We start from the raw sequence: 26,142 nt of genomic DNA, 5'->3' as shown, positions 1-26,142 counted from the left end.
AATATGTCGTATAATATATAATATACTAAACAAATATTAATACAAATCTGTAATTTAATAATCGCTGCTAAGGTCTATATGATATGTTTGATATGATATATTAGAACGTAGACGCCAAAACAATATATCCATCGCGCACACGTACATTGCACTTACATATAGCAATGGTTAATAGTACTAGCGGTATTCGACGGTAATTTAGAGATAACGGATACTATTTAAAATTGCAGTACATACCGATATCGTCTCATCAATGATAAATTGCGTAATATGACGATAGCTTGGAGATGTCCCTTTTAATAGACCCGTAAGCGGGATCAGCTTCAGTTTATCTTGATACGAGGAATATGAAGCACCACCTCTCTAGTCTGTTGTTCGTTCTGTGCGTCTTGGGCATCGCGAAGCAGTCGGAATGTTACAAGATTCTAGCCATCGTTCCGACACCATCCTACAGTCATCAAATACCGTACCGACGATTATGGCTGGAATTACACAAACGAGGTCACGAAGTTGTGCTAGCCACGTCGGATCCTATACCAAATATCAAATCACCGAACTTTACGCAAATCGATATTAGCCATTCTTACGGAATGATAAAAAGCTTAGATTTTGTTCAAATGCGGTTTGAGGGAAAACGCTGGACCTATTTTGTTGAAGAAGAAATGTTGCCTATGAGCGAAGTTTTTGCAGATACTGTGCTCAATTCTACAGAACTGCGGAAGCTATATGCTCCAGAAAACAACGCAACGTTCGACGTCTTACTGACGGAGGTCCTATTTCTGCCATCCATTTACGCTTTCGCACATCGATTCAATGTTCCAATAATAGGTACGTCTTTAATATATAAGTATGTATCGGTTTTTCTACCTATATTTCGTTTTGAAAATCACGAATATATAGTATGAAGCACGTGGAACGTACCTCTTAATACTTTTCGACGTAGAATGTTCCGACATGTGTAAAATGGTCTTTAAGTGACCTTTATATGTCCTCTTTGCATGCTCCTAAAAAGAACCAATTTTGTCAGATCATGCTGCAGAAACCATCCTAGTTCTATCTGAGAAATTTTTTATTGAAATTCAACTGGTTCTAGTTATATAGTAGTAGTTTTAATAAAGAATCATGCATTAACAGTATAATAGAACGTTCCTTTATGTAACCTACTTTCTCAATTGCACTTGGCATATACACGCACACGCACACCAGATCTTCTATGAGAGTGTCAGGAACTTGCAATATAATCTATTGAGGAAACATACCTCTAAATGGTCGTTAAAATTGAATCACATGTTCGCGTCAATAAGCGACAATATAAAGCGTCGTCCACCGAACAACGCAATGCCTAAGCGGCATCGAAATAGCATCCAAATATTCGAAACTATCACTCATTTTGCAGAAGTATCGAAATTTACTATTAAACGTATGGCTGTAATAGCATTGTTACCTATTCGATAAGGAGGAAGGTAATAGAAAAAACAGGAAGAGAATGTACTAGGTACATAGAAGCTTGAAGCTAAGAAACAACCAAAATGAATTTCATTAACTATATGTATAAGCAGTTAATTAGGAACGAATGGTAATACCATCAATATTTTTCAATGTCAACGCTCCAATATCAGATATTATTTAAAAAAATAGAGAATGTTATCGAATACAAAAATTATAGCGGCAATAACATCCATAGAAATACTGACAGACTGCTTAACGTAAATGCAAGACCATAAAATTTTATATACAATATTTATAATTATATATAAAACAATTAAATGTATAAAATTAAATCAACTGAGCTAACTGTAAAAATTGAAACTACTTAAATTAATAGTTTGAAAATTTGAAATAATTAGACTACGTAAGTAACACATTTCGATAAGATTACATGTAAGTGAGGTGGACATATCGGTGGCTATTTAATGCAATTCAGATGTTGCGCTGTCACGTAGGAAACGGTCTTCCACCGTACACGCTTTATGTTTATAGAAAATCTCATTTTAACTTGTTAACCGTGTCATCCCCCATCCAAAAATTTCTGCAATCGTGAACTCAAAATTTAATGATGGAAAGAAATCTGTTTCAATTACGTCAGTTTTAGTGCTTGTAAATGTATGATACAATTTGGTTTTAACAAAAATGGAACTACATGCAAAAAATAAAGGATATCTAAATAGACAAACTATAATATTGTTAGTGAATTATTTATATTTCCCGGCTAATAAATTAGCGTGCAATAAATCAATCAGATTTGTAACAGTTTGAGAAGCATAATTCCTTTATTTATAGATCTATATTTTAATACCTGGATCTATTTCTATTAAAAATCAAACATATCATATATTCTACGTGTTATTACATAAGTGATTTGATTAATAGATTAAAATCAACCCCCATTACATTTTGCATGACCGTAGGGATAAGTTCATTAGGATTGGCTGGCTTTAACGAACATGCTCTTGGTGGATTGATCCTACCTTCTCACGAGTACACGTGGGAAATGGAAGACAACACGGGTACGAATCTATCGTTCTTCAAGAGACTGTGCAATTTCGTCACCATGTGGCGTACCATCTACTACATCTATCATGAGATGATTCCACACCATCAGAAATTGGCCGAGGAATATTTTGGGCCTCTGCCACCATTGCTGGACTTATTGAAGAACGTTAGCATGCTTTTCATCAATCAGGCAGAAGTTATGACACCGGCTCGACCGAAACTTGCGAACATGATCACGTTTACGGCTTCCCACATAGAAAAAATTCCGAAAGCTCTGCCTAAGGTAGGGTTTATACAATAACATAAAATTTATGTGCATATTAAATAAGGATTTATCTAGCACAAATACAATTTTATTACTCGTATGTTTAGTAAAATTATAAATAGTGCAGAAGGGTAAGAGCTAAACTGTAGTATGAAACGATATGACGAATTGGATAAGATGCATTACATGACTCTATTTTTTTTTACTATTGTTGAAGTTTTTTACTTGTAAATTAACTCATAAATTTTTCTAAACCGGCATCACAAAACTCATGAATAGTAACAGAACCAACTTCCCCTTAGTTATTATTTTTGATGTATAATGAACTCTCTTACACACATGTGTCTTTCATCAGGATGTTCTATTTTGTCATAGGACTTACAAGCATTTCTGGATGGCGCCACAAATGGGTTCATCTACTTTAGTCTTGGTAGTAACGCAAGAAGTGCAAGTTTACCACTGGAGATCCGACGCATGTTCTGCGATGTGTTCGCCAAGCTACCGTATAGAGTCGTATGGAAATTCGAGGAGGATTTTCCCGGGAAACCTGATAATGTTTACATTGGAAAATGGCTACCACAACAAAGCATTCTCGGTATGATCTTATTCTCAATAAAGTATTTATACACCGCAGATACTATTCCCCGATGAAAAATAATCTAACGAATCATATTAACCCACAGCTCATCCGAACATTAAGCTGTTCATTTATCAAGGAGGCCTGCAGAGCAGCGAGGAGACCGTCCACTACGGAGTACCAGTTCTTGGTTTCGCAATTTTGGCCGATCAAGATTATCAAGTAGCCAGAATGGAAGCTCTGGGCATTGGAAAATATTTGGAAATTACAACCCTTAAGAAAGATGAACTTGAAAATGCTATTACAGAGCTTATAACTAACAAAAAGTAAGTATAAACTGACTTCCTGTTATAATTGTGTTATTTTTGAGAGTTCGGCGCTAGAACTGCCTAATCTTTAAAAGTGACGGACGAGTTTCAGAGTATTCGTTTTTGTAATCACACGATCCTTTTGAAAAGATTTGTTTGGATCCCAATTAATCAGAATTTTTGGAATAAAGATTCCTGTGTTCTAAAGTATTATTTCTGTAAGTTAATCGAGACTGTAGAATCATTCGAATAACGAAAGGAAAGCAATCAAGTTATTTTCATGTTGAAAAGTATTCAAAATGTAAAAAGAATTAATAGGCTGAAATTTTGAAATCCTTTTAGCTACTAGATTATTCTAGTAAATCTTTCAATGATATTGGTCGATGATAATGTACTATTGTGATTTTCGGTTAAACTTAGTATGCTTGTTTTCAGGTACAAAGAAAGGATACATTACATCCGAAATGTCGTTCAGGATACACCGTACGACCCGGTAGAGAATCTCGCTTGGTGGACAGAGTACGTGATACGAACGAAAGGCGCCCCTCATCTTCGCAGTAGTCTAGCTTTTCAGCCTTGGTATCAACGTTGCGATATGGATATAGTAGTGTTTTTAACGATCGTAATTTTCTTGATCGCTTCTACTACCCTTCATTTAATTGCCAAGATTCTCGTCTACATTCATAAGAATATCAAATCAACTGAAAAGCAAAAGATAAGCTAAGTATTTATGGCGCAATTGATTGAAGAGAAGTACTTATAGCACAGTTCATTCCAAGTGACGCAAGCGTTTATTATCTCATTTCAACGAATGAATTTTATCTGGTTTCGTTAAAGAAATGATCATCCTGCGTTTTATAATTGGCGAGTTATTCTGGTCACAAGACTAACGATTCTGGCACGGAAAAACTTTCAATTATAAGAAAGATTTGATTAACATTAAAATCTCATTTATACATTGTTGATCTCATGATTGAGATTTTTTGAGGAATCGTCAAGTTTATTCTAAATTGTTATCATCGATTAGGAGAAACTACATTGAACACATAGGTATATCAAAGTAAAGTATTGATATATACATATATGTATACATACGTCTGTTGCGTTCCTGAAGTTATATCGTTTGTTTCCTAATTTATTGTTTTTAACTGTAACGCGTCTTTTGTTATCAGGAACGAAAACGAAATACTTTAAACCACATATTAGGTTTCCATATATTAGGTTATAAAGGGATCAATCAGTATTGCTGGCAATATGTTGATCATATGATCAAATAGTACTTGTTATTCGCGAATATGTCGCAATTTAGCCGATAAAATCTCCTCATCCTGCTCCGTTAAGCGAAGCAAAATGTTGACGATGATTGATATTGTAATTTTAAAAAATCGAAGGCGTCATGTAGTTATTCCAAGTAAATCCTTTTTAATTGATACAAAATTATGTAGAAAAAGTCATAAAGCCAAAGATAAATAGAATAATAATTGAAGTACTTCTATTTAGGAAGACAATAATCTTTACAAACACTAATAAATATCATAATTTTTATACCAGCAAGTGATTCTTGCCATAATTTACCCTACGAGCTAATTATTATAGTAGCCCTTTACTTCCTACCAAATAATCAGTCTACTGAACATTAGAATTATGCTTATCAGACTTTTTATTTAGTGAAAAATGATCTTTGTCAAGCACTTTTTTTTACTGGCAAATACTTGTCAGCCACCGTTCAGATGGCAAATAATCTTTGATGTTATATCTCTCTAGCCTGGCATATCGAACAATTTCTCCTATAATAACAAAAGATGTGTACCTGAAAATAATTTCGTAGTATTGTTACAAGTACGTAGCAAAGCTTCGCACGATTTATATTCACATGATATTTTCATATTCTATTCATAAAACATTGATAAAGTATCGTTATAAAAAATATAGAAGCAAAATTCCAATCATTACTTAAAATATTGTTTATATTTAATTTTTGCGTATTAAAATTAATAGGAATAGAAATATTCTCAGAAAGAGAAGTGATCCGTTATGTTCGGGTATGAGCGTTTATGATAAAAGAGAACGTGCATTAAAGCCTGTTGCATACGAAGTTTTGCATTTGGATTTATAATAACACTATAACAGTAGTCTACGTCGTCAATCTAATAGCGTAAACTGATAATGGAGTACAACTGTGTATTTCCAATAAACTTTCTCATGATTTTTATTATTTGCTGATTTGATCCTCTTATGTAACAAATGATTTCTGTCATTTCCACTTGATCGACAAAATGGTATTAAATACTAGAATACGAGTGTGTTATATGATTGCAACATAGTAGCGCACAGTTGTATTACATGACATTGTGATAAAGATTCTATACCTGCAATTGATACTTTATCTCGCTACGTTTGTATCGTATAAAAATATTTTTTATCATGATATTTATCATTCTTTCTCATGCTTCTGAACCGTGTTTTAGTTCTTATACGAAAAGTGAGCAAGAAATGGCGGAGGTTATAGGCAGCAAAATGCTTACATTTCTTACTATAACTTTTGGAAATAGTCATATATACAATTCGTATTATCCATTATAAACGATACTTTACAAATTCCTTGACTTCTGCGTTTCATCAATATATAAAAACACAAATTTTACAAATGGTGAACCATGCATTAAATTGTTTGAGATAAGAAATATTGATAAATATATCGTACAAAATATAATATGCTATACAAATATAATATACAAATCTGTAAACAGACAATCTCTCTTAAGATCTGTATGATGTCCTTGATATGATATATTAAGATATGGACGCCAAAACAACATATTTGTCCTCCAAACATATATTGCCATTACACGTAGTAATATTTAAAAGTACTAGCGATATGAGACGATAATTCAGGGATAATGGGTACTATTTTAAAATCACAACATATACCGATATCGTATCATCATTACATAGATTATGCAAAATGACGATAACTGGGAGACCAACTTTTTAGTAGACCCACAACCGCAACCTGCTTCAATTCGTTTCGACACTAGGAATATGAAGCACCACCTGTCTAGTGTGTTATTCGTTCTGTGCGTCTTGTACATCGCAAAACAGTCGGGATGTTACAAGATTCTAGCTATCGTTCCCTCACCATCCTACAGTCATCAAATACCGTACAGACGATTATGGCTGGAACTACACAAACGAGGTCACGAAGTTGTGCTAGCCACGGCGGATCCTATACCAAATATCAAATCACCGAATTTTACGCAAATCGACATTAGCCAATCTTACGGAATCATAAAGAAATTAGATTATGTTCAAATGCGATTTGAGGGAAAACGTTGGCTGGATATTGTGGAAGAAAAACTGTTGTCTGTGACCAAAGTGTTTGCGGAAACGGTGCTCAATTCTACAGAACTGCGGGAGCTGTATGCTCCTGAAAGCAACGCAACGTTCGATGTCTATTTGACGGAAGTCCTCTACGCGCCCGCCACTTACGCTTTCGCACATCGATTCAATGTTCCTATAATAGGTATGACTTTAACAATTATATTTATATTTATTAGCTTTGTCACCCTTATTTCGTTTTGAAAATCAGGAATATATAGGGTGAAGCACGTAGCATGTACAATCCAATATCTTGCGACGTAGTATATTCAGAAGAATCGACATATGTAAAAATAGCACCAAACGAACTTCATATGTTTCCTACGCATGCTAGTGCAAATGAATTAATCGAGTCGAATCATGTTTCCGAAACCATGCAAGTTCTACCTAGAACATTCTTTATTGAGACTGAACTGGTTTTGGTTACATGGTAATAACTTTAATAAAAAATCGTGCATTAAGAGTATAATAGAAATAAAATACAGTACAAAACGAGTATCATTCGAATGATTACGGGCGTTACTGCATGCAACGTACCATTTCAATCAGACTTGGATTATACGTACATAGATTTTCTATCAGGGGCATGAGGAACTGGTAATAGAACACGTTGAAAAAACACCTCTAAACAGTTAAAACCTCGAACACACGTCCGCAATATTAAGCGTTGTCCATCTGAGAACTGAACGCCAGAGAGACACCGGGACTCCATCAATCTATTCGCAACTGTAACTCATTTTACGAAAGAACCGAAATTTACTAGAAAAGAAATGGCTACAGTAGTATTGCGACCTACTCGATGAGTAGGAAGATGATAGAAAAAGGAAGAGAAAGTATTGGGTACATAGAAGCTTGAAATGAAGAAAGAACGAAAATGAATTCCATTAACTATATGTATAAAGAGTTAATTAGGAACGAATGGTAATACCATCAATACTTTCCAATGTCAACGACCCCATGTTAGATACTAGAACCCCATGTTAGAAAAATAGAAAATGTTATACGGAAAGGAAATACAAAATTTATAAAAGCGATAACACCCATAGAAAAACTGACAGAATGTTTAACGTAAGTGCAGGACCATAAAATTTCATATACAATATTTATAATTATATATAAAACAAAGAAATGTATAAAATTAAATCAATTGAGCTAATTGCAAAAACTGAAACTACTTGAATTAATAATTTGGAAAATTGAAATAATTAGATACGTACATAAGTCATTTTAGTTATTCTCAAGGTGATAAGGAGGAATATCGATGTTGTGCGCTTGTCGTTAAGTGCATGACTGGATGCATTTCGATAAGAATACATGTAAATGAGTTGGACATATTGATGGCTATTTAATGCAATTCAGACGTTGTGTTGTCACGATGGTTACGGCCTTCCACCGTGCACGCTTCATGTTTATGGAAAATCTCATACGAACTTGTTAACCGTATTAGCCCTTACCCAAAAATTTCTTTAATTATGAACTCAAAATTTAATGGTGAAAAGGAATCTATTTCAATTACGTCAGTTTTAGTGCTTGTAAATGTATGATACAACTTAGTTTTAACGAAAATGAAACTACATGCAAAAAATATAGGATATCCAAATAGGGAAACTACATTATTATTAGCGAATTATTTATTTTTTGCAGCAAATAAATTAGCGTGCAATAAATCAATCAGATCCGTAACAGTTTGGATAGCATAATTTCTTTATTTATATATCTCCTATATTCTAACACGTGATTCTGTTTCAATTAAAAATCAAACAAATCATATATTCTATACACAGTTAAAAAAATTAAAATTATCCTACTTAAAATAAACATCTCTTTATTAATTTTTAATTTAATCATTATGGAAATGTTTAGATAAGCATTAGATTAAGCATTAGATAAGCATAGATTAAGATCAACCATCGTTACATTTTGCATGACCGTAGGGTTAAGTTCAGTAGGGTTGATTGCCTTTAACGAACACGCTCTTGGTGGATTGGTCCTCCCTTCTCACGAGTACACGTGGGAAATGGAAGACAACACGGGTACGAATCTACCGTTCTTGAAGAGACTGCGCAATTTCGTCAACATGTGGTATAACATTTACCACTACTACCATGTGCTCATTCCTGACCAACAGAAACTGGCCGAGAAATATTTTGGGCCTCTACCGCCAATGCTAGACGTATTGAAGAACGTTAGCTTGCTTTTCATCAATCAGGCCGATGTTATGATAGCGGCTCGGCCGAAACTTCCAAACATAATCACATATACATCCTCACATATACAAAAGAAGCTGACTCCCCTGTCTAAGGTGAGGTTTAATCAATGACATAAAATGATTCATTTATTTATTAAATACGGGTTTATCTGGCACAAATGTAATTTTATCACTTGTATGTGTGGTAGAATCTTAAGGTATAGGAAGGTCGATAACAAAATTGGAGTTTGAGACTGAACGATAACTTGGGTAAATTGCATACGGGGTTCCACCTCTTCTAATTATAGATGATTTTTAACTGTTAATTAAGTTATAAATTTGTCTAAATCGACATTACAAAACTCATGAATAGTAATAGAACTAACTTCCTCTTAGTTATTATTTTTAATGTGCAATCTACTCTTTTACACAGACGCGTCTTTCATCAGGATGTTTTTTTTTGTCATAGGACTTACAAGCATTTCTGGATGGCGCCACAAATGGGTTCATCTACTTTAGTCTTGGTAGTAACGCAAGAAGTGCAAGTTTACCACTGGAGATCCGACGGGTGTTCTGCGATGTGTTCGCCAAGTTGCCTTACCGAGTTGTCTGGAAATTCGAGGAGGATTTCCCCGGGAAACCTGATAATGTTTACATTGGAAAATGGTTCCCACAACAAACTATTCTCGGTATGATTTTATTCTCTACGAAATATATATACATCGTAGATACTATTCGTCGATGATAAAAGGTCTAACGAATCATACCAATCCGCAGCTCATCCGAACATTGAATTGTTCATTTATCAAGGAGGCCTGCAGAGCAGCGAAGAGACCGTCTACTACGGGGTACCAGTTCTTGGTTTCGCGATTTTCGCCGATCAAGATTATCAAGTAGCCAGAATGGAAGCTCTGGGCATGGGAAAATATTTGGAAATTACAACCCTTAAGAGGGATGAACTTGAAAATGCTATTACAGAGCTTATAACTAACAAAAAGTAAGTATAATCCGACTTTTTTGCTATAATTGTGCTATTTTTGTTTAACACTAAAAGTACCAAGTCTGCAATTATAATGGTCGAGCTTCAGAGTATTGGGTTTTTTGATCACACGAGGCATGCGGGTCCTACGGGAAAAATTTATTTGTCTTCTATTGAAATGTAAATATACACAGAAATACTGTATGCCTAACTTATTACATCGATTTTCGTAACCACTTTAATGATAATTATTTCTGCATGGTATTTATGCGTTACTCAACTGCCGTTCCGACTGATAAGAATTTTTGAAATAACGTTTTCTGTGTTCTAAAGTATTATTACTATAAGTTAGCCGAAATTGTAGATTTATCTGAATAAAGAAAGGAGAACAATCAAGCCATTTTCATGTTGAAAAGTATTCAAAATTGGAAAAGAATTAGTGGAATGAAATTTTGAAATTCTTTTAGCTACTAGATTATTCTAGTAAATCTTTCTATGGTATTGGTCGATGATAATGTACTATGTGATGTGATTTTTGTTTGAATTTATTATGCTTGCTTTCAGGTACAAAGAAAGGATACATTACATCCGAAATGTCATTCAGGATACACCGTACGATCCGGTAGAGAATCTCGCTTGGTGGACAGAGTACGTGATACGAACGAAAGGCGCCCCTCATCTTCGCGGTAGTCTAGCTTTTCAGCCTTGGTATCAACGTTGCGATATGGATATTGTAGTGTTCTTAACGATCGTAATTTTCTTGATTGCTTCTGCTACCCTTCATTTAATTGCCAAGATTCTCGTCTACATTCATAAGAAAATCAAATCAACTGAAAAGCAAAAGATAAACTAAGTATTTATGACGCAATTGATTGAAGAGAAGTACTTATAGCACAATTCATTCCAAGTGACGCAAGCGTTTATCATCTCATTTCAACAGATGAATTTTATCTAGTTTCGTTAAGGAAATGATCATCCTACGTTTTATAATTGGCGAGTTACTGGTCACAAGACTAACGATTCTGGCTCGAAAAGACTTTCAAATATTGTTACGTCGGGCGACACTCTACCTAAACAAGGCCATATACCGCGGGCCAGACGGGAGCTAGATGTCCGGTCATTCTTAGTGCATACCCTCAATAGTCTTAAGGACCCATCATCAAAATCCCAGTAATTTGCTAGCTAAGGTCCTTCAGACCGAACAAATATCTTTGTTTCTAAATCATTTTCTGTAGATTATTGTATACTACAGCTTGACACGGGAAAGTTAGTTTTTCTCACGTACGATGCTTCCCACTAGCAACTTTCAATCGAGGGCGGCTAAGCCCCTTGCTAGTCCACCAACCTTCGTTTGTCCAATCAGAAGCAATGTATACTGCCCTCACTTCCTGACCAAAAATGTCATGAACCGATCCGATGGTCCCGTACGCTAGACACACCCATCGCTAGCTTTCCTCCGACACAGCTTCGTCACTGTACCTTACTTATTCTACAATGTTAGAATAGTCAACAAGTCATTAACGGGTTACTCTCCTTAAATCAATCATTTACATAACGTATGCATACTCAACAGTGTACCTCATAAGTGTTGGAAAATAAAGCCTATAACCCTGTTTATCGCAGCGTCATACTATCTTAACCATCTCTATTATCTTAATGGAAATCACGGTATCGATCAACTCGTAGTGTTGATTATTATAATCGTAACGGGAACTTACGACTCCCAATGACGTGTTTCCTCGCGATTGCGTCTCTCCGCGAATGGTCAAAAATACAAATATAAAAAAAGTTCAATTAACATTGAAATCCCATTTATACATTGTTGATGTCCTGATTGAGATTTTTTGGGGATGCGTCAAGCTTATTCTATATTATTACCAATGGATAATAAGATTGCTTTTCGCTTGGTGAATGAGGCAGCGCAGGGAGAAATTACATCGAAGCCATAGATGTGTCAAAGTATGGAGTATCAAAATATCGATATACATAAAAATCGAATGCGTCATGTAGTTATTCGAAATAGATTCTTTATATTATAGTACATCTTTATATTGAGCACATTTTATAGCAAACATTTCTGTTACGCACAAATGTCCTGCACGTTTTATTATATATGAAATTTTAACAATTATGCATTTCTAATAAATATGATAATTTTTATACCAGCAAGTGATTCTTGCCATAATTTACCCTACGATCTAATTATTATAGTAGCTCCTTACTTCCTACCAAATAATCAGGCTACTTAACCTTAGAATTATGCTTATCAGACTTTTCATTTAGTGACAAATGACATTTGTCAAGCACTTTTTTTTATTGGCAAATGCATGTCAGCTTGCCGTTCAGATGGCAAATAATCTTTGATGTTACATCTCTCTAGCCTGGTATTTCGAACAATTTCTCTTATAGTAACAAAAGATATGTACCTGAAAAGAATTTCGTAGTATTGTTACAAGTATTTAGCAAATCTTCGAACGACTTGTATTCACATGATATCTTTGTACCCTATTCATAAAACACATGGATAAACTTTTTTTATTATTATTTAATTTGTACTTCACAATTTGTCTACCTGGGCATTTGTTAAATTCTACTAATAAATTGCTAAATGGTATGTGGATGGCTACCCCTAGCGGAATTTCCATCTTCGAGTATTGATAAAGTATAGTTAAATATAGTTAAGCATAAGAAGTATTAGATAAATATTCATGAATATATCGTACAATATATAATATACTAAACAAATATAATATACAAAACTGTAAACTGACAATCTCTGTTATGATCTATATGATCTCCTTCATATGATATATTAAGATATAGACGTCAAAATGACGTATTTATCCTCCAAACATATATTGTCATAACACGTAGCAATATTTAAAAGTACTAGCAATATGAGACGATAATTCAGGGAAAATGGGTACTACTTTAAATTAACAACATATACCGATATCGTATCATCATTACATAGATTACGTAAAATGACAATAACTTGGAGACGTCCTTTTTAGTAGACCCACAACCGCGACCTGCTTCAATTCGTCTCGACAACAGGAGTATGAAGCACCACCTACCTAGTCTGTTATTCGTTCTGTGCGTCTTGTACATCGCAAAGCAGTCGGGATGTTACAAGATTCTAGCTATCGTTCCCTCACCATCCTACAGTCATCAAATACCGTTCAGACGATTATGGCTGGAACTACACAAACGGGGTCACGAAGTTGTGCTAGCCACGACGGATCCTATACCAAATATCAAATCACCGAATTTTACGCAAATCGATATTAGCCAATCTTACGGAATCATAAGGAGTTTAGACTTTGTTCAAATGCGATTTGAGGGAAAACGTTGGCTGGATATTGTGGAAGAATTAATGTTGCCTGTAACCAAAGGTATTGCGGAAACGGTGCTCAATTCTACAGAACTGCGGAAGCTGTATGCTCCAGAGAGCAACGCAACGTTCGATGTCTATTTGACGGAATTCCTTTTCGTGCCCGCCACTTACGCTTTCGCACATCGATTCAATGTTCCTATAATAGGTATGACTTTAACAATTATATTTATATTTATTAGCTTTGTTACTTTTATTTCGTTTTGAAAATCAGGAATATATAGGGTGAAGCACGTAGCATGTACAATCCAATATCTTGCGACGTAGTATATTCAGAAGAATCGACATATGTAAAAATAGCACCAAACGAACTTCATATGTTTCCTACGCATGCTAGTGCAAATGAATTAATCACGTCGAATTATGTTTCCGAAACCATGCAAGTTCTACCTAGAACATTCTTTATTGAGACTGAACTGGTTTTGGTTACATGGTAATAACTTTAATAAAAAATCGTGCATTAAAAGTATAATATAAATAAAGTACACTACAAAACGAGTATCATTCGAATGATTACGGGCGTTATTGTATGCAACCTACCATTTCAATTAGAATTGGCATATACGCACATAGATTTTCTATCAGGGGCATGAGGAACTGGTAATAGAACACTTTGAAAAAACACCTCTAAACAGTTAAAACCTCGAACACACGTCCGCAATATTACGCGTTGTCCATCTGAGAGCTGAACGCCAGAGCGACACCGGGACTCCATCAATCTATTCGCAACTGTAACTCATTTTACAAAAGAAGCGAAATTTACTAGAAAAGAAATGGCTACAGTAGTATTGCGACCTACTCGATGAGTAGGAAGATGATAGAAAAAGGAAGAGAAAGTATTGGGTACATAGAAGCTTGAAATGAAGAAAGAACGAAAATGAATTCCATTAACTATATGTATAAAGAGTTAATTAGGAACGAATGGGAATACCATCAATACTTTCCAATGTCAACGACCCAATGTTAGATACTATATAGAAAAATAGAAAATGTTATACTAAAAGGAAATACAAAATTTATAAAAGCGATAACACCCATAGAAATACTGACAGAATGTTTAACGTAAGTGAAGGACCATAAAATTTCATATACAATATTTATAATTATATATAAAACAAATAAATGTATAAAATTAAATCAACTGAGCCAATTGTAAAAACTGAAACTACTTGAATTAATAATTTGGAAAATTGAAATAATTAGATACGTACATAAGTCATTTTAGTTATTCTCAAGGTGATAAGGAGGAATATCGATGTTGTGCGCTTGTCGTTAAGTGCTTGACTGGATGCATTTCGATAAGAATACACGTAAATGAGGTGGACATATTGATGGCTATTTAATGCAATTCAGACGTTGTGTTGTCACGATGGCGACGGCCTTCCACCGTGCACGCTTCATGTTTATGGAAAATCTCATACGAACTTGTTAACCGTATTAGCCCTTACCCAAAAATTTCTTTAATTATGAACTCAAAATTTAATGGTGAAAAGGAATCTATTTCAATTACGTCAGTTTTAGTGCTTGTAAATGTATGATACAACTTAGTTTTAACGAAAATGAAACTACATGCAAAAAATATAGGATATCCAAATAGGGAAACTACATTATTATTAGCGAATTATTTATTTTTTGCAGCAAATAAATTAGCGTGCAATAAATCAATCAGATCCGTAACAGTTTGAATAGCGTAATTTCTTTATTTATATATCTGCTATATTCTAACACGTGATTCTGTTTCAATTAAAAATCAAACAAATCATATATTCTATACATAGTTAAAAAAATTAAAATTATCCTACTTAAAATAAACATCTCTTTATTAATTTTTAATTTAATCATTATGGAAATGTTTAGATAAGCGTTGATTAGATTAATAGATTAAGCTCAACCATCGTTACATTTTGCATGACCGTAGGGTTAAGTTCAGTAGAGTTGATTACCCTTAACGAACACGCTCTTGGTGGATTGGTCCTCCCTTCTCACGAGTACACGTGGGAAATGGAAGACAACACGGGTACGAATTTGCCGTTCTTGAAGAGACTGAGCAATTTCGTCTACATGTGGTATACCATATACTACTACTACCATGCGCTCATTCCTGACCAACAGAAACTAGCCGAGAAATATTTTGGGCCTCTACCACCAATGCTAAACGTATTGAAGAACGTTAGCTTGCTTTTTATCAATCAGGCCGATGTTATGATAGCGGCTCGGCCGAAACTTCCGAACATAATCACATTTACATCCTCACATATACAAAAGAAGCTGACTCCCCTGTCTAAGGTGAGGTTTATACAATGACATAAAATGATTTATTTATTTATTAAATACGGGTTTATCTGGCACAAATGTAATTTTATCACTTGTATGTGTGGTAGAATCTTAAGGTATAGGAAGGTCGATAACAAAATTGGAGTTTGAGACTGAACGATAACTTGGGTAAATTGCATACGGGGTTCCACCTCTTCTAATTATAGATGATTTTTAACTGTTAATTAAGTTATAAATTTGTCTAAATCGACATTACAAAACTCATGAATAGTAATAGAACTAACTTCCTCTTAGTTATTATTTTTAATGTGCAATCTACTCTTTTACACAGACGCGTCTTTCATCAGGATGTTCTATTTTGTCACAGGACTTACAAACGTTTCTGGATGGCGCCACAAATGGGTTCATCTACTTTAGTCTTGGTAGTAACGCAAGAAGTACAAGTTTACCACTGGAGATTCGACGCGTGCTCTGCGATGTGTTCGCCAAGTTGCCTTACAGAGTTGTCTGGAAATTCGAGAAGAATTTTTCCGGGAAACCTGATAATGTTTACATCGGAAAATGGTTCCCACAACAAACTATTCTCGGTATGATCTTATTCTCAATAAAATATTTACACATCGCAGATATTACTCCCCGATGAAAAATGATCTAACGAATCATATTAACCCACAGCTCATCCGAACATTAAGCTGTTCATTTATCAAGGAGGCCTGCAGAGCAGCGAAGAGACCGTCCACTACGGGGTGCCAGTTCTTGGTTTCGCGATTTTGGCCGATCAAGATTCTCAAGTAGCCAGAATGGAAGCTCTGGGCATTGGAAAACGTTTGGAAATAACAACCCTTAAGAAAGATGAACTTGAAAATACTATTACAGAGCTTATAACTAACAAGAAGTAAGTATATACTGACTTCCTGTAATTGTGCTATTTTTGTTTAACGCTAGAACTACCAAGTGCAATTATAACGGACGGGTTTCAAAGTATTGGTTTTCTTAACTACATGAGGTATGCAGGACCTACAGGAAAAATTTATTTGTCTTGCATTGAAATGGAAATACTCACTGCAAAACTGTATGCCTAACTTATTACATCGATTTTGTAACCACTTTAATAATAATTATTTCTGCGTGGTATGTATGCGTTATTGCATTGCCTTTCCGACTAATAAGAATTTTTGGAATAACGTTTCCTGTGTTCTAAAGTATTATTACTATAAGTTGGTCGAGATTATAGATTTATCTGAATAAAGAAAGGAGAACAATCATTTTCATGTTGAAAAGTATTCAAAATTGGAAAAGAATTAGTGGAATGAAATTTTGAAATTCTTTTAGCTACTAGATTATTCTAGTAAATCTTTCTATGATATTGGTCGATGATGATGTACTATGTGATGTGATTTTTGATTGATTTTATTATGCTTGCTTTCAGGTACAAAGAAAGGATACTTTACATCCGAAATGTCGTTCAGGATACACCGTACGATGCGGTAAAGGATCTCGCTTGGTGGACAGAGTACGTGATACGAACGAAAGGCGCCCCTCATCTTCGCGGTAGTCTAGCTTTTCAGCTTTGGTATCAACGTTGCGATATGGATATTGTAGTGTTCTTAACGATCGTAATTTTCTTGATTGCTTCTGCTACCCTTCATTTAATTTCCAAGATTCTCGTCTACATTCATAAGAAAATCAAATCAACTGAAAAGCAAAAGATAAACTAAATATTTATGATGTAATTAATTAAAGAGAGGTACGTATAGGACAATGCAGCCCAAGTGACGCAATTGTTTAACATTTCATTTCAACGAATGAATTTTATGTATAATAGTTTCGTTAAGGAAATGATCATCTCGCGTTTTATCATTGGCGAGTTACTGTTCGCGAGACTAACGATTCTGACACGAAAAGACTTTCAAATATAAAAAAGGTTCGATTAACGTTGAAATCCCATTTATACATTGTTGATGTCTTGATTGAGATTTTTTGGGGAAGCATCAGGCTTATTCTATATTATTATCAATGGATGATAAGTTTGCTTTTCGCTTGGTGAATGAGGCAGCGCAGGGAGAAATTACATGGAAGCCATAGAAATGTCGAAGTATGGAGTATCAAAATATCGATATACAGAAAAATCGAATGCGTCATGTAGTTATTCTAAATAGATTCTTTATATTATAGTACATCTTTATATTGAGCACATTTTATAGCAAACATTTCTGTTACGCACAAATGCCCTGCACGTTTTATTATACATGAAATTTTAACAATTATTATGCATTTCTAATAAATATGATAATTTTTATACCAGCAAGTGATTCTTGCCATAATTTACCCTGCGATCTAATTATTATAGTAGCTCTTTACTTCCTACCAAATAATCAGGCTACTTAACCTTAGAATTATGCTTATCAGACTTTTCATTTAGTGACAAATGATCTTTGTCAAGCACTTTTTTTTATTGGCAAATGCTTGTCAGCTTGCCAACAAAAGATATGTACCTGAAAAGAATTTCGTAGTATTGTTACTGTTACGGTTTTGTTTGATTCGTTTTGGTTGTGTTGCCGTTAATTTTTGAATTTAGATTAAATGGTAGCGTTGTCTGATGTTTAATGCGATTGGCAAACTCCACGTTTCGGCTAACCTGCTACGCGCAGGAGTACTGGCACGGGAGAGGATCAAAGTTGGTGAAAATAAATATTCGCTTAATCCTATCATATTATTAGACAAATATTTTCCAAAACAAATGTTTATTCCAATTCTAATTGGGTATTGATAGAATTGTCGTTGAGATTTCGAATACTCGAAGTTACAATCGTTCGCGATACGTTTTCAATCTTATTAATTACAAGATTTTAATTTAATTGATTTTCAATAATTTACAAATTGACAAATACAAACACGTCGATTAACAGAACTAACAAGAACTGGGAACTAATGAAACAAAGAACTAAAAGCTAAAGAACTAAAGGACTACAGAACTGAAGAACTAAGAGCAAAAAAGCTAAGAGCTAAAGAAACTAAGAGCTGAAAAACCAAGGAACTAAAGAATTGAAAGGCAAAGGAACTGAGAAATTAAGAGCTAAAGGAATTGAGAACTAATCGCTATGAACAAAGAAATTACTTGCCAAGAATTGGAGAACTGATCGCCAAAAACCAAGAAATTAATCACCAAGAACTGAGGAACTAATCACACTGAACCGAGGAATTAACTACTCTGAACTAAGGAATTATCTCTCTATCTTCTATGTCGCTACGCTTATTTATAATTAGGTCTACCGTGAAGGGGTGGTCATGTGACGGGCTATTTCGTGGGGGTTATGAGGCTCGAATTTGGTTTCTATACAAATTGTTAAATTTTATTTGAATCTCAAATTGAAACGCTCACTCGCGCTATTGGTAGTTTTAGTTTACGTTACGGCGCGTGCGCAGCGCGGGACGTGACAGTTACAAGTACTTAGCAAATCTTCAAACGACTTGTATTCACATGATATCTTTGAACCCTATTCATAAAACACATTGATAAACTTTTTTTATTATTATTTAATTTGTACTTTACAATTTGTCCAGCTGGACATTTGATAAATTCTTCTAACTTAATTGCTAAATAACATGTGGATGGCTACCCCCAGCGGAATTTCCATCTTCTAGTATTGATAAAGTATAGTTATAAACAGTATAGATAAATATTCATAAATATATAGTACAATATATAATATACCAGACAAAATAATATACAAATCGGTAAACTGACAATCTCTGTTAAGATCTATATGATCTCCTTGATATGATATATTAAGATATAGACGCCAAAACAACGTATTTATCCTCCAAACATATATATTATCATTACACACAGCAGTAGTTAAAAATACTAGCGATATGAGATGGTAATTCAGTGATAATGGGTACTGTTTTTAAATTATAATATATACCGATATCGCATCATCAATGCATAGATTACGTAAAATGACAATAACTTGGAGACGTCCTTTTTAGTAGACCCACAACCGCAACCTGCTTCAATTCGTCTCGACAACAGGAGTATGAAGCACCACCTGCCTAGTCTGTTATTCGTTCTGTGCGTCTTGTACATCGCAAAGCAGTCGGGATGTTACAAGATTCTAGCTATCGTTCCCTCATCATCCTACAGTCATCAAATACCGTACCGACGATTATGGCTGGAACTACACAAACGAGGCCACGAAGTTGTGCTAGCCACGTGGTATCCTATACCAAATATCAAATCACCGAATTTTACGCAAATCGATATTAGCCAATATTACGGAACAATAAAGAAATTAGATTTTGTTCAAAATCGATTTGAGGGAAAACGCTGGCTGGATATTGTGAAAGAAAACATGTTGCCTGTAACCAAAGTCATTGCGGAAACGGTGCTCAATTCTACAGAACTGCGGAAGCTGTATGCTCCAGAGAGCAACGCAACGTTCGATGTCTATTTGACGGAATTCCTTTTCGTGCCCGCCACTTACGCTTTCGCACATCGATTCAATGTTCCTATAATAGGTATGACTTTAACAATTCTATTTATATTTATTAGCTTTGTTACTTTTGTTTCGTTTTGAAAATCAGGAATATATAGGGTGAAGCACGTAGCATGTACAATCCAATATCTTGCGACGTAGTATATTCAGAAGAATCGACATATGTAAAAATAGCACCAAACGAACTTCATATGTTTCCTACGCATGCTAGTGCAAATGAATTAATCGAGTCGAATCATGTTTCCGAAACCATGCAAGTTCTACCTAGAACATTCTTTATTGAGACTGAACTGGTTTTGGTTACATGGTAATAACTTTAATAAAAAATCGTGCATTAAGAGTATAATAGAAATAAAGTACAGTACAAAACGAGCATCATTCGAATGATTACGGGCGTTACTGCATGCAACGTACCATTTCAATCAGACTTGGCATACGCACGCATACATTTTATATAAGAGAATGAGCAGCTTGTAATAGAAGACGTTGAAAAAACGTATCTTCTAAACGATCTTTAAACTTCAAACACACGTTCGCAATATTAAGCGTCGTCCATCTAACAGCAGGATGCCTAAGCGGCAGCGAACCAGCATCCAAATATTCGAAACTATCACTCATTTTGCAAAAGTATCGAATGTTTCTATTAAAAAAGAGAAAGTACTGGGTACATTGAAGTTTGAAATGAAGAAAGAAAGAAAGTGTATTTCATAAAGTATAGATATAAACAGCTAATTAGGAACGAATAACAATACCACCAATACTTTCCAATGTCAACGATCCAATGTCAGATACTATTTAGAAAAATAAAAAATGTTATACGGAAACGAAATACAAAATTTATAAAAGCGATAACACCCATAGAAAAACTGACAAAATTTTTAACGTAAATGCAGGACCATAAAATTTCATATACAATATTTATAATTATATATAAAACAATTAAATGTATAACATTAAATCAACTGAACTAGCTGTAAAAATTGAATTAATAATTTGGAAAATTGAAATAATTAGACTTAGAATGATCATTAGACTAAGTAAGACATTTTAGATATTCTCAAGGTGGTAAGGAGGAATATGTATGTTGTGCTGTTGTTGTCAAGTGCTTCAATGGTTGTATTTCGATAAGAATATATGTAAATGAGGCGGACATATAGGTGGCTATTTAATACAATTCAGACGTTGTGTTGTTATGAAAGCGACGGCCTTTCACCGAAAATCTCATACGAACTTGTTAACCGTATTAGCCCTCACCCAAAAATTTCTTTAATTATGAACTCAAAATTTAATGGTGAAAAGGAATCTATTTCAATTACGTCAGTTTTAGTGCTTGTAAATGTATGATACAACTTAGTTTTAACGAAAATGAAACTGCATGCAAAAAATAAAAGACATCCAAATAGGGAAACTACATTATTATTAGCGAATTATTTATTTTTTGCAGCAAATAAATTAGCGTGCAATAAATCAATCAGATCCGTAACAGTTTGGATAGCATAATTTCTTTATTTATATATCTCCTATATTCTAACACGTGATTCTGTTTCAATCAAAAATCAAACAAATCATATATTCTATACATAGTTAAAAAAATTAAAATTATCCTACTTAAAATAAACATCTCTTTATTAATTTTTAATTTAATCATTATAAAAATGTTTAGATAAGAAATAATTAGATTAATAGATCAGTCTGGCACTACCACGCCGCTTTTCCCCAGAAGCGACCTGGTGTCCGTGCGGATTTCCTCCACGTTAATAAAAAAAAAAAAAAAATTAATAGATCAAGATCAAAGCTTCTTACATTTTGCATGACCGTAGGGTTAAGTTCATTTGGGATGATTGGCTTTAACGAACACGCTCTTGGTGGATTGGTTCTCCCTTCTCACGAGTACACGTGGGAAATGGAAGACAACACGGGTACGAATCTGCCGTTCTTGAAGAGACTGCGCAATTTCGTTAACATGTGGTATTACATATACTACCACTACTATGCGCTCATTCCTGACCAACAGAAACTGGCCGAGAAATATTTTGGGCCTCTACCACCAATGCTAGACGTATTGAAGAACGTTAGCTTGCTTTTCATCAATCAGGCCGATGTTATGATAGCGGCTCGACCGAAACTTCCGAACATAATCACGTATACATCATCCCACATAGAAAAGAAGCTGACTCCCCTGCATAAGGTGATGTCTATACAATGACATAAAATGATTCATTTATTTACTAAATACGGGTTTATCTGGTACAAATATAATTTTATCACTTGTATGTGTAGTAGAATCATAAGGTATAGGAAGGCAAAATTGTAGTTTGAAACTGAACGATAACTTGGGTAAATTGCATATGAGGTTCCACCTCTTCTACAATCATCGATGATTTTTAACTGTTAATTAAGTTCTAAATTTTGCTAAATAAGCATTACAAAGGCCCTAAATAATAATATCACTAATTTCTTTTTCGTTAATGCCTTTAATGTAACGCAATTTTTACACACACGTGTCTTTCGATGAGGGTATTTTTTTTTTGTCACAGAACTTACAAGCATTTCTGGATGGCGCCACAAATGGGTTCATCTACTTTAGTCTTGGTAGTAACGCAAGAAGTGCAAGTTTACCACTGGAGATCCGACGCATGTTCTGCGATGTGTTCACCAAGTTGCCTTACCGAGTTGTCTGGAAATTCGAGGAGGATTTTCCCGGGAAACCTGATAATGTTTACATCGGAAAATGGTTCCCACAACAAACTATTCTCGGTATGATTTTATTCTGTACGAAATATATATACATCGTAGATACTATTCGTCGATTATAAAAGGTCTAACGAATCATACCAACCCGCAGCTCACCCGAACATTAAATTGTTCGTTTATCAAGGAGGCCTGCAGAGCAGCGAAGAGGCAGTCCACTACGGGGTACCAGTTCTTGGTTTCGCGATTTTGGCCGATCAAGATTATCAAGTAGTCAGAATGGAAGCTTTGGGCATTGGAAAATATTTGGAAATTACAACCCTTAAGAAAGATGAACTTGAAAATGCTATTACAGAGCTTATAACTAACAAAAAGTAAGTATATACCGACTTTCTGTTATAATTGTGCCATTTTTAGGAATTTAACACTAGAACTACCCAATCTGTGAAAATGACGGTCGAATTTCAGAGTATTCGTTTTTCTAATCACACGATCCTTTTGGAAAAATTTATTTGGATCCCAATTAATCAGAATTTTTGGAATAAAGTTTCCTGTGTTCTAAAGTATTATTTCTGTAAGTTGGTCGAGATTGTAGATTCATACCAATAACGAAAGGAAGGCAATCAAGTTATTTTCATATTGAAAAGTATTCAAAATGTAAAAAGAATTAATAGAATGGAATTTTGAAATCTTCTTAGCTACTAAATTATTCTAGTAAACCTTTCAATGATATTGGTCGATGATAATGTACTATTGTGATTTTCGGCTGAACTTATTATGCTTGTTTTCAGGTACAAAGAAAGGATACTTTACATCCGAAATGTCGTTCAGGATACACCGTACGATCCGGTAGAGAATCTCGCTTGGTGGACAGAGTACGTGATACGAACGAAAGGCGCCCCTCATCTTCGCAGCAGTCTAGCTTTTCAGCCTTGGTATCAACGTTACGATATGGACATTGTAGTGTTCTTAACGATCACAATTTTCTTGATCGCTTCAATTACGTTTTATTTAATTTCCAAGATTGTTGTCTACATTCATAAGAAAATGAAATCAACCGAGAAGCAAAAGACAAGCTAAGTATTTATGACGCAATTAATTGAAGAGAGGTACTTATAGCACAATTCAGTCCAAGTGACGCAATTGTTCAACATCTCATTTCAACAAATGAATTTTATCTAGTTTCGTTATGGAAATGATCATCTCGCGTTTTGTAATTGGCGAGTTACTCTGGTCACAATACTAACGATTCTGGCACGAAAAATCTTCCAAATATAAAAAAAAGTTCGAATAAAATTGAAATCCCATTTATACATTGTTAACCTCTTGATTGAGATTTTTTGACGAAGCGTCAAGTTTAGTTTAAATTATCATTAATCCATGATATCATCGCTTTTCTCTCGGTGAATGAGATAGCGCAAGCAGAAATTGCATTGAAATCATAGACATGTCAAAGTATGGGGTGTTCAAGTATTGATATATATAGATATATTTATACATCTGTCTCTCGCGTTCCTGAAGTTATTTCGTTTGTTTCCGAATTTATTGTCTTTAACTGTAATGCGTCTTTTGTTATCGAGAACGAAAACGAAATGCTTTATGTTACAAGGTAACAGTCAGTATCGTTGGCAATATGTTTAACTCTTTCGTTACGGCAGTGTGCTCCGTCGGAGTGATACCGCCGTACGGGCCGCCGTGCCCGGTACTGAACGGAGCACTGTGACGGAAAGCGTTCATATGTTGCGCGGAGCTCATGCTTAAGTGGTATCCGGCGGACGTCGTCTATTAGCGACGCTCGTACACACAGGTCATCGCGTGGACGTCGTCTATAGGCGCTGTTCGCAATGAAAGGGTTATTCATCTGATTATCAGATAGTCCCTGTTCTCCGCTTAGTTATCTCAGGTTATCCAATAAAATTGTCCGTTAAGCGTCCAAAACGTCAATGGTAACTGATATTAGAATTTTTAAAAATCGAAGACGTTATGTAGTTTTTCGAAATATATTGTTTATATTATAATACATCTTTATCGTAAGCATATTTTATAGTAAACATTTCTGTTACGCGCAGATATCCAGCACGTTTTATTATATACAAAATTTTAATAAATGTTAGATATTTCTAATAAATACCACAATTCTTATATCTGCAACTCATCCTTGCCATCATTTATCTTACGAGTAATTATTGTAGTATCCCTTTATTTGAAAACAAATAATCGTTGCCATTCCTTTTATCTCACGAACAAATAATTCTTATCAGAACTTTTACTTGATGGTAAATTATCTTTGTCAAGCACTTTATTTTACTGGCAAATACTTGTCAGCTTGCCGTTCGGATGGCAAATAATCTTTGAAGTTATATCTCTCTAGCCTGGCATTTCGAACAATTTCTCCTATAATAACAAAAGATATGTACCTGAAAAGAATTTTATAGTATTGTTACAAGTACTTAGCAAAGCTTCAAACGATTTGTATTCACATGATATCTTCATATTCTATTCATAAAACATTGATAAAGTATCGTTATAAAAAATATAGTAGCAAAATTCCAATCATTCATTAAAATATTGTTCATATTTAATTTTTGCGTATTAAAATTAATATGGACAGAAATATCCTCAGAAATGGAAGAGATCCGTTATGTTCGGTTATGAGCGTTTATGATAAAAGTGAACGTGCATTAAAGCCTGTTGCATACGAAGCTTTGCATTTGGATTTATGACAACACTATAATAGTAGTCTGCGTTAACATTTTAATACTGTAAACCGGTAATAGAATGCAACTGTATATTTCTAATAATCTTTTTCGTGATGTTTATTATTTGCTGACTTGGTCCTTTTATGTTAATAAGTGATTTCTGCAGTTGCCATTTGATCGATGAAATAGCATTATGTACTAAATATGATAGCGAGTTGTATGATTGCAACATGGTTATGCAATGTTATATTACATGACACGGAGATAGAGATTCTATCCTTACAATTGATTTTCTATCTCGCTATTACATTCGTACAAGGATTCTTTTTATCGAAATATTTATCACACTTTCTCGTGTTTCTAATCCGTATTGTATTTTCTATAGGAAAAGCAAACA

At 34.5% G+C, this 26,142-nt stretch overlaps 5 protein-coding genes across 16 annotated transcripts in view; 4 read left to right on the top strand and 1 right to left on the bottom strand.

The window, feature by feature from the left end:
- LOC126874972 (myrosinase 1) overlaps positions 1–26,142 on the bottom strand; it is a 110,057-nt gene that overhangs the window by 60,984 nt on the left and 22,931 nt on the right. Inside the window, exons 9-10 of one of the 12 annotated variants that reach the window (XR_007693160.1) lie at positions 18,246–18,351; positions 10,966–12,438 (exon numbers count right to left, since the gene is read on the bottom strand). The exons of 6 other annotated variants lie outside the window; for them this stretch is intronic. The gene's annotated coding sequence lies outside the window, so the exon portion shown is untranslated. Of the gene's footprint in view, positions 1–5,278; positions 5,454–10,965; positions 12,615–18,245; positions 18,352–24,050; positions 25,464–26,142 lie in introns of all 12 variants that reach the window. 5 more of the 12 variants (XR_007693149.1, XR_007693159.1, XR_007693151.1 and 2 more) reach the window with 5 other exon arrangements.
- LOC126874912 (UDP-glycosyltransferase UGT5-like) lies at positions 318–5,193 on the top strand. The gene is made up of 5 exons (XM_050637422.1): positions 318–828; positions 2,409–2,776; positions 3,134–3,353; positions 3,442–3,661; positions 4,079–5,193. Exons 1-5 carry the CDS (start codon positions 348–350, stop codon positions 4,365–4,367), a joined length of 1,578 nt encoding a protein of 525 aa, XP_050493379.1. The 5' UTR covers positions 318–347; the 3' UTR covers positions 4,368–5,193.
- On the top strand, positions 5,460–11,803 carry LOC126874884 (UDP-glycosyltransferase UGT5-like). The gene is made up of 5 exons (XM_050637393.1): positions 5,460–7,166; positions 8,956–9,323; positions 9,679–9,898; positions 9,987–10,206; positions 10,753–11,803. Exons 1-5 carry the CDS (start codon positions 6,602–6,604, stop codon positions 11,039–11,041), a joined length of 1,662 nt encoding a protein of 553 aa, XP_050493350.1. The 5' UTR covers positions 5,460–6,601; the 3' UTR covers positions 11,042–11,803.
- On the top strand, positions 13,221–24,486 carry LOC126874929 (UDP-glucosyltransferase 2-like). The gene is made up of 6 exons (XM_050637431.1): positions 13,221–13,730; positions 15,501–15,868; positions 16,224–16,443; positions 16,532–16,751; positions 17,286–17,603; positions 24,156–24,486. The coding sequence occupies exons 1-5, from the start codon at positions 13,250–13,252 to the stop codon at positions 17,572–17,574; spliced, it is 1,578 nt and encodes a 525-aa protein (XP_050493388.1). The 5' UTR covers positions 13,221–13,249; the 3' UTR covers positions 17,575–17,603; positions 24,156–24,486.
- LOC126874936 (UDP-glucosyltransferase 2-like) lies at positions 19,811–24,486 on the top strand. The gene is made up of 5 exons (XM_050637444.1): positions 19,811–20,377; positions 22,176–22,543; positions 22,893–23,112; positions 23,201–23,420; positions 23,838–24,486. The coding sequence occupies exons 1-5, from the start codon at positions 19,897–19,899 to the stop codon at positions 24,124–24,126; spliced, it is 1,578 nt and encodes a 525-aa protein (XP_050493401.1). The 5' UTR covers positions 19,811–19,896; the 3' UTR covers positions 24,127–24,486.

This window comes from Bombus huntii, chromosome 2 (assembly GCF_024542735.1).
Source record: "Bombus huntii isolate Logan2020A chromosome 2, iyBomHunt1.1, whole genome shotgun sequence".
Lineage (NCBI taxonomy): Eukaryota > Metazoa > Arthropoda > Insecta > Hymenoptera > Apidae > Bombus > Bombus huntii.
Note: the sequence above shows the minus strand (reverse complement) of the source record. Positions and strands in the feature narration are given on the sequence as shown.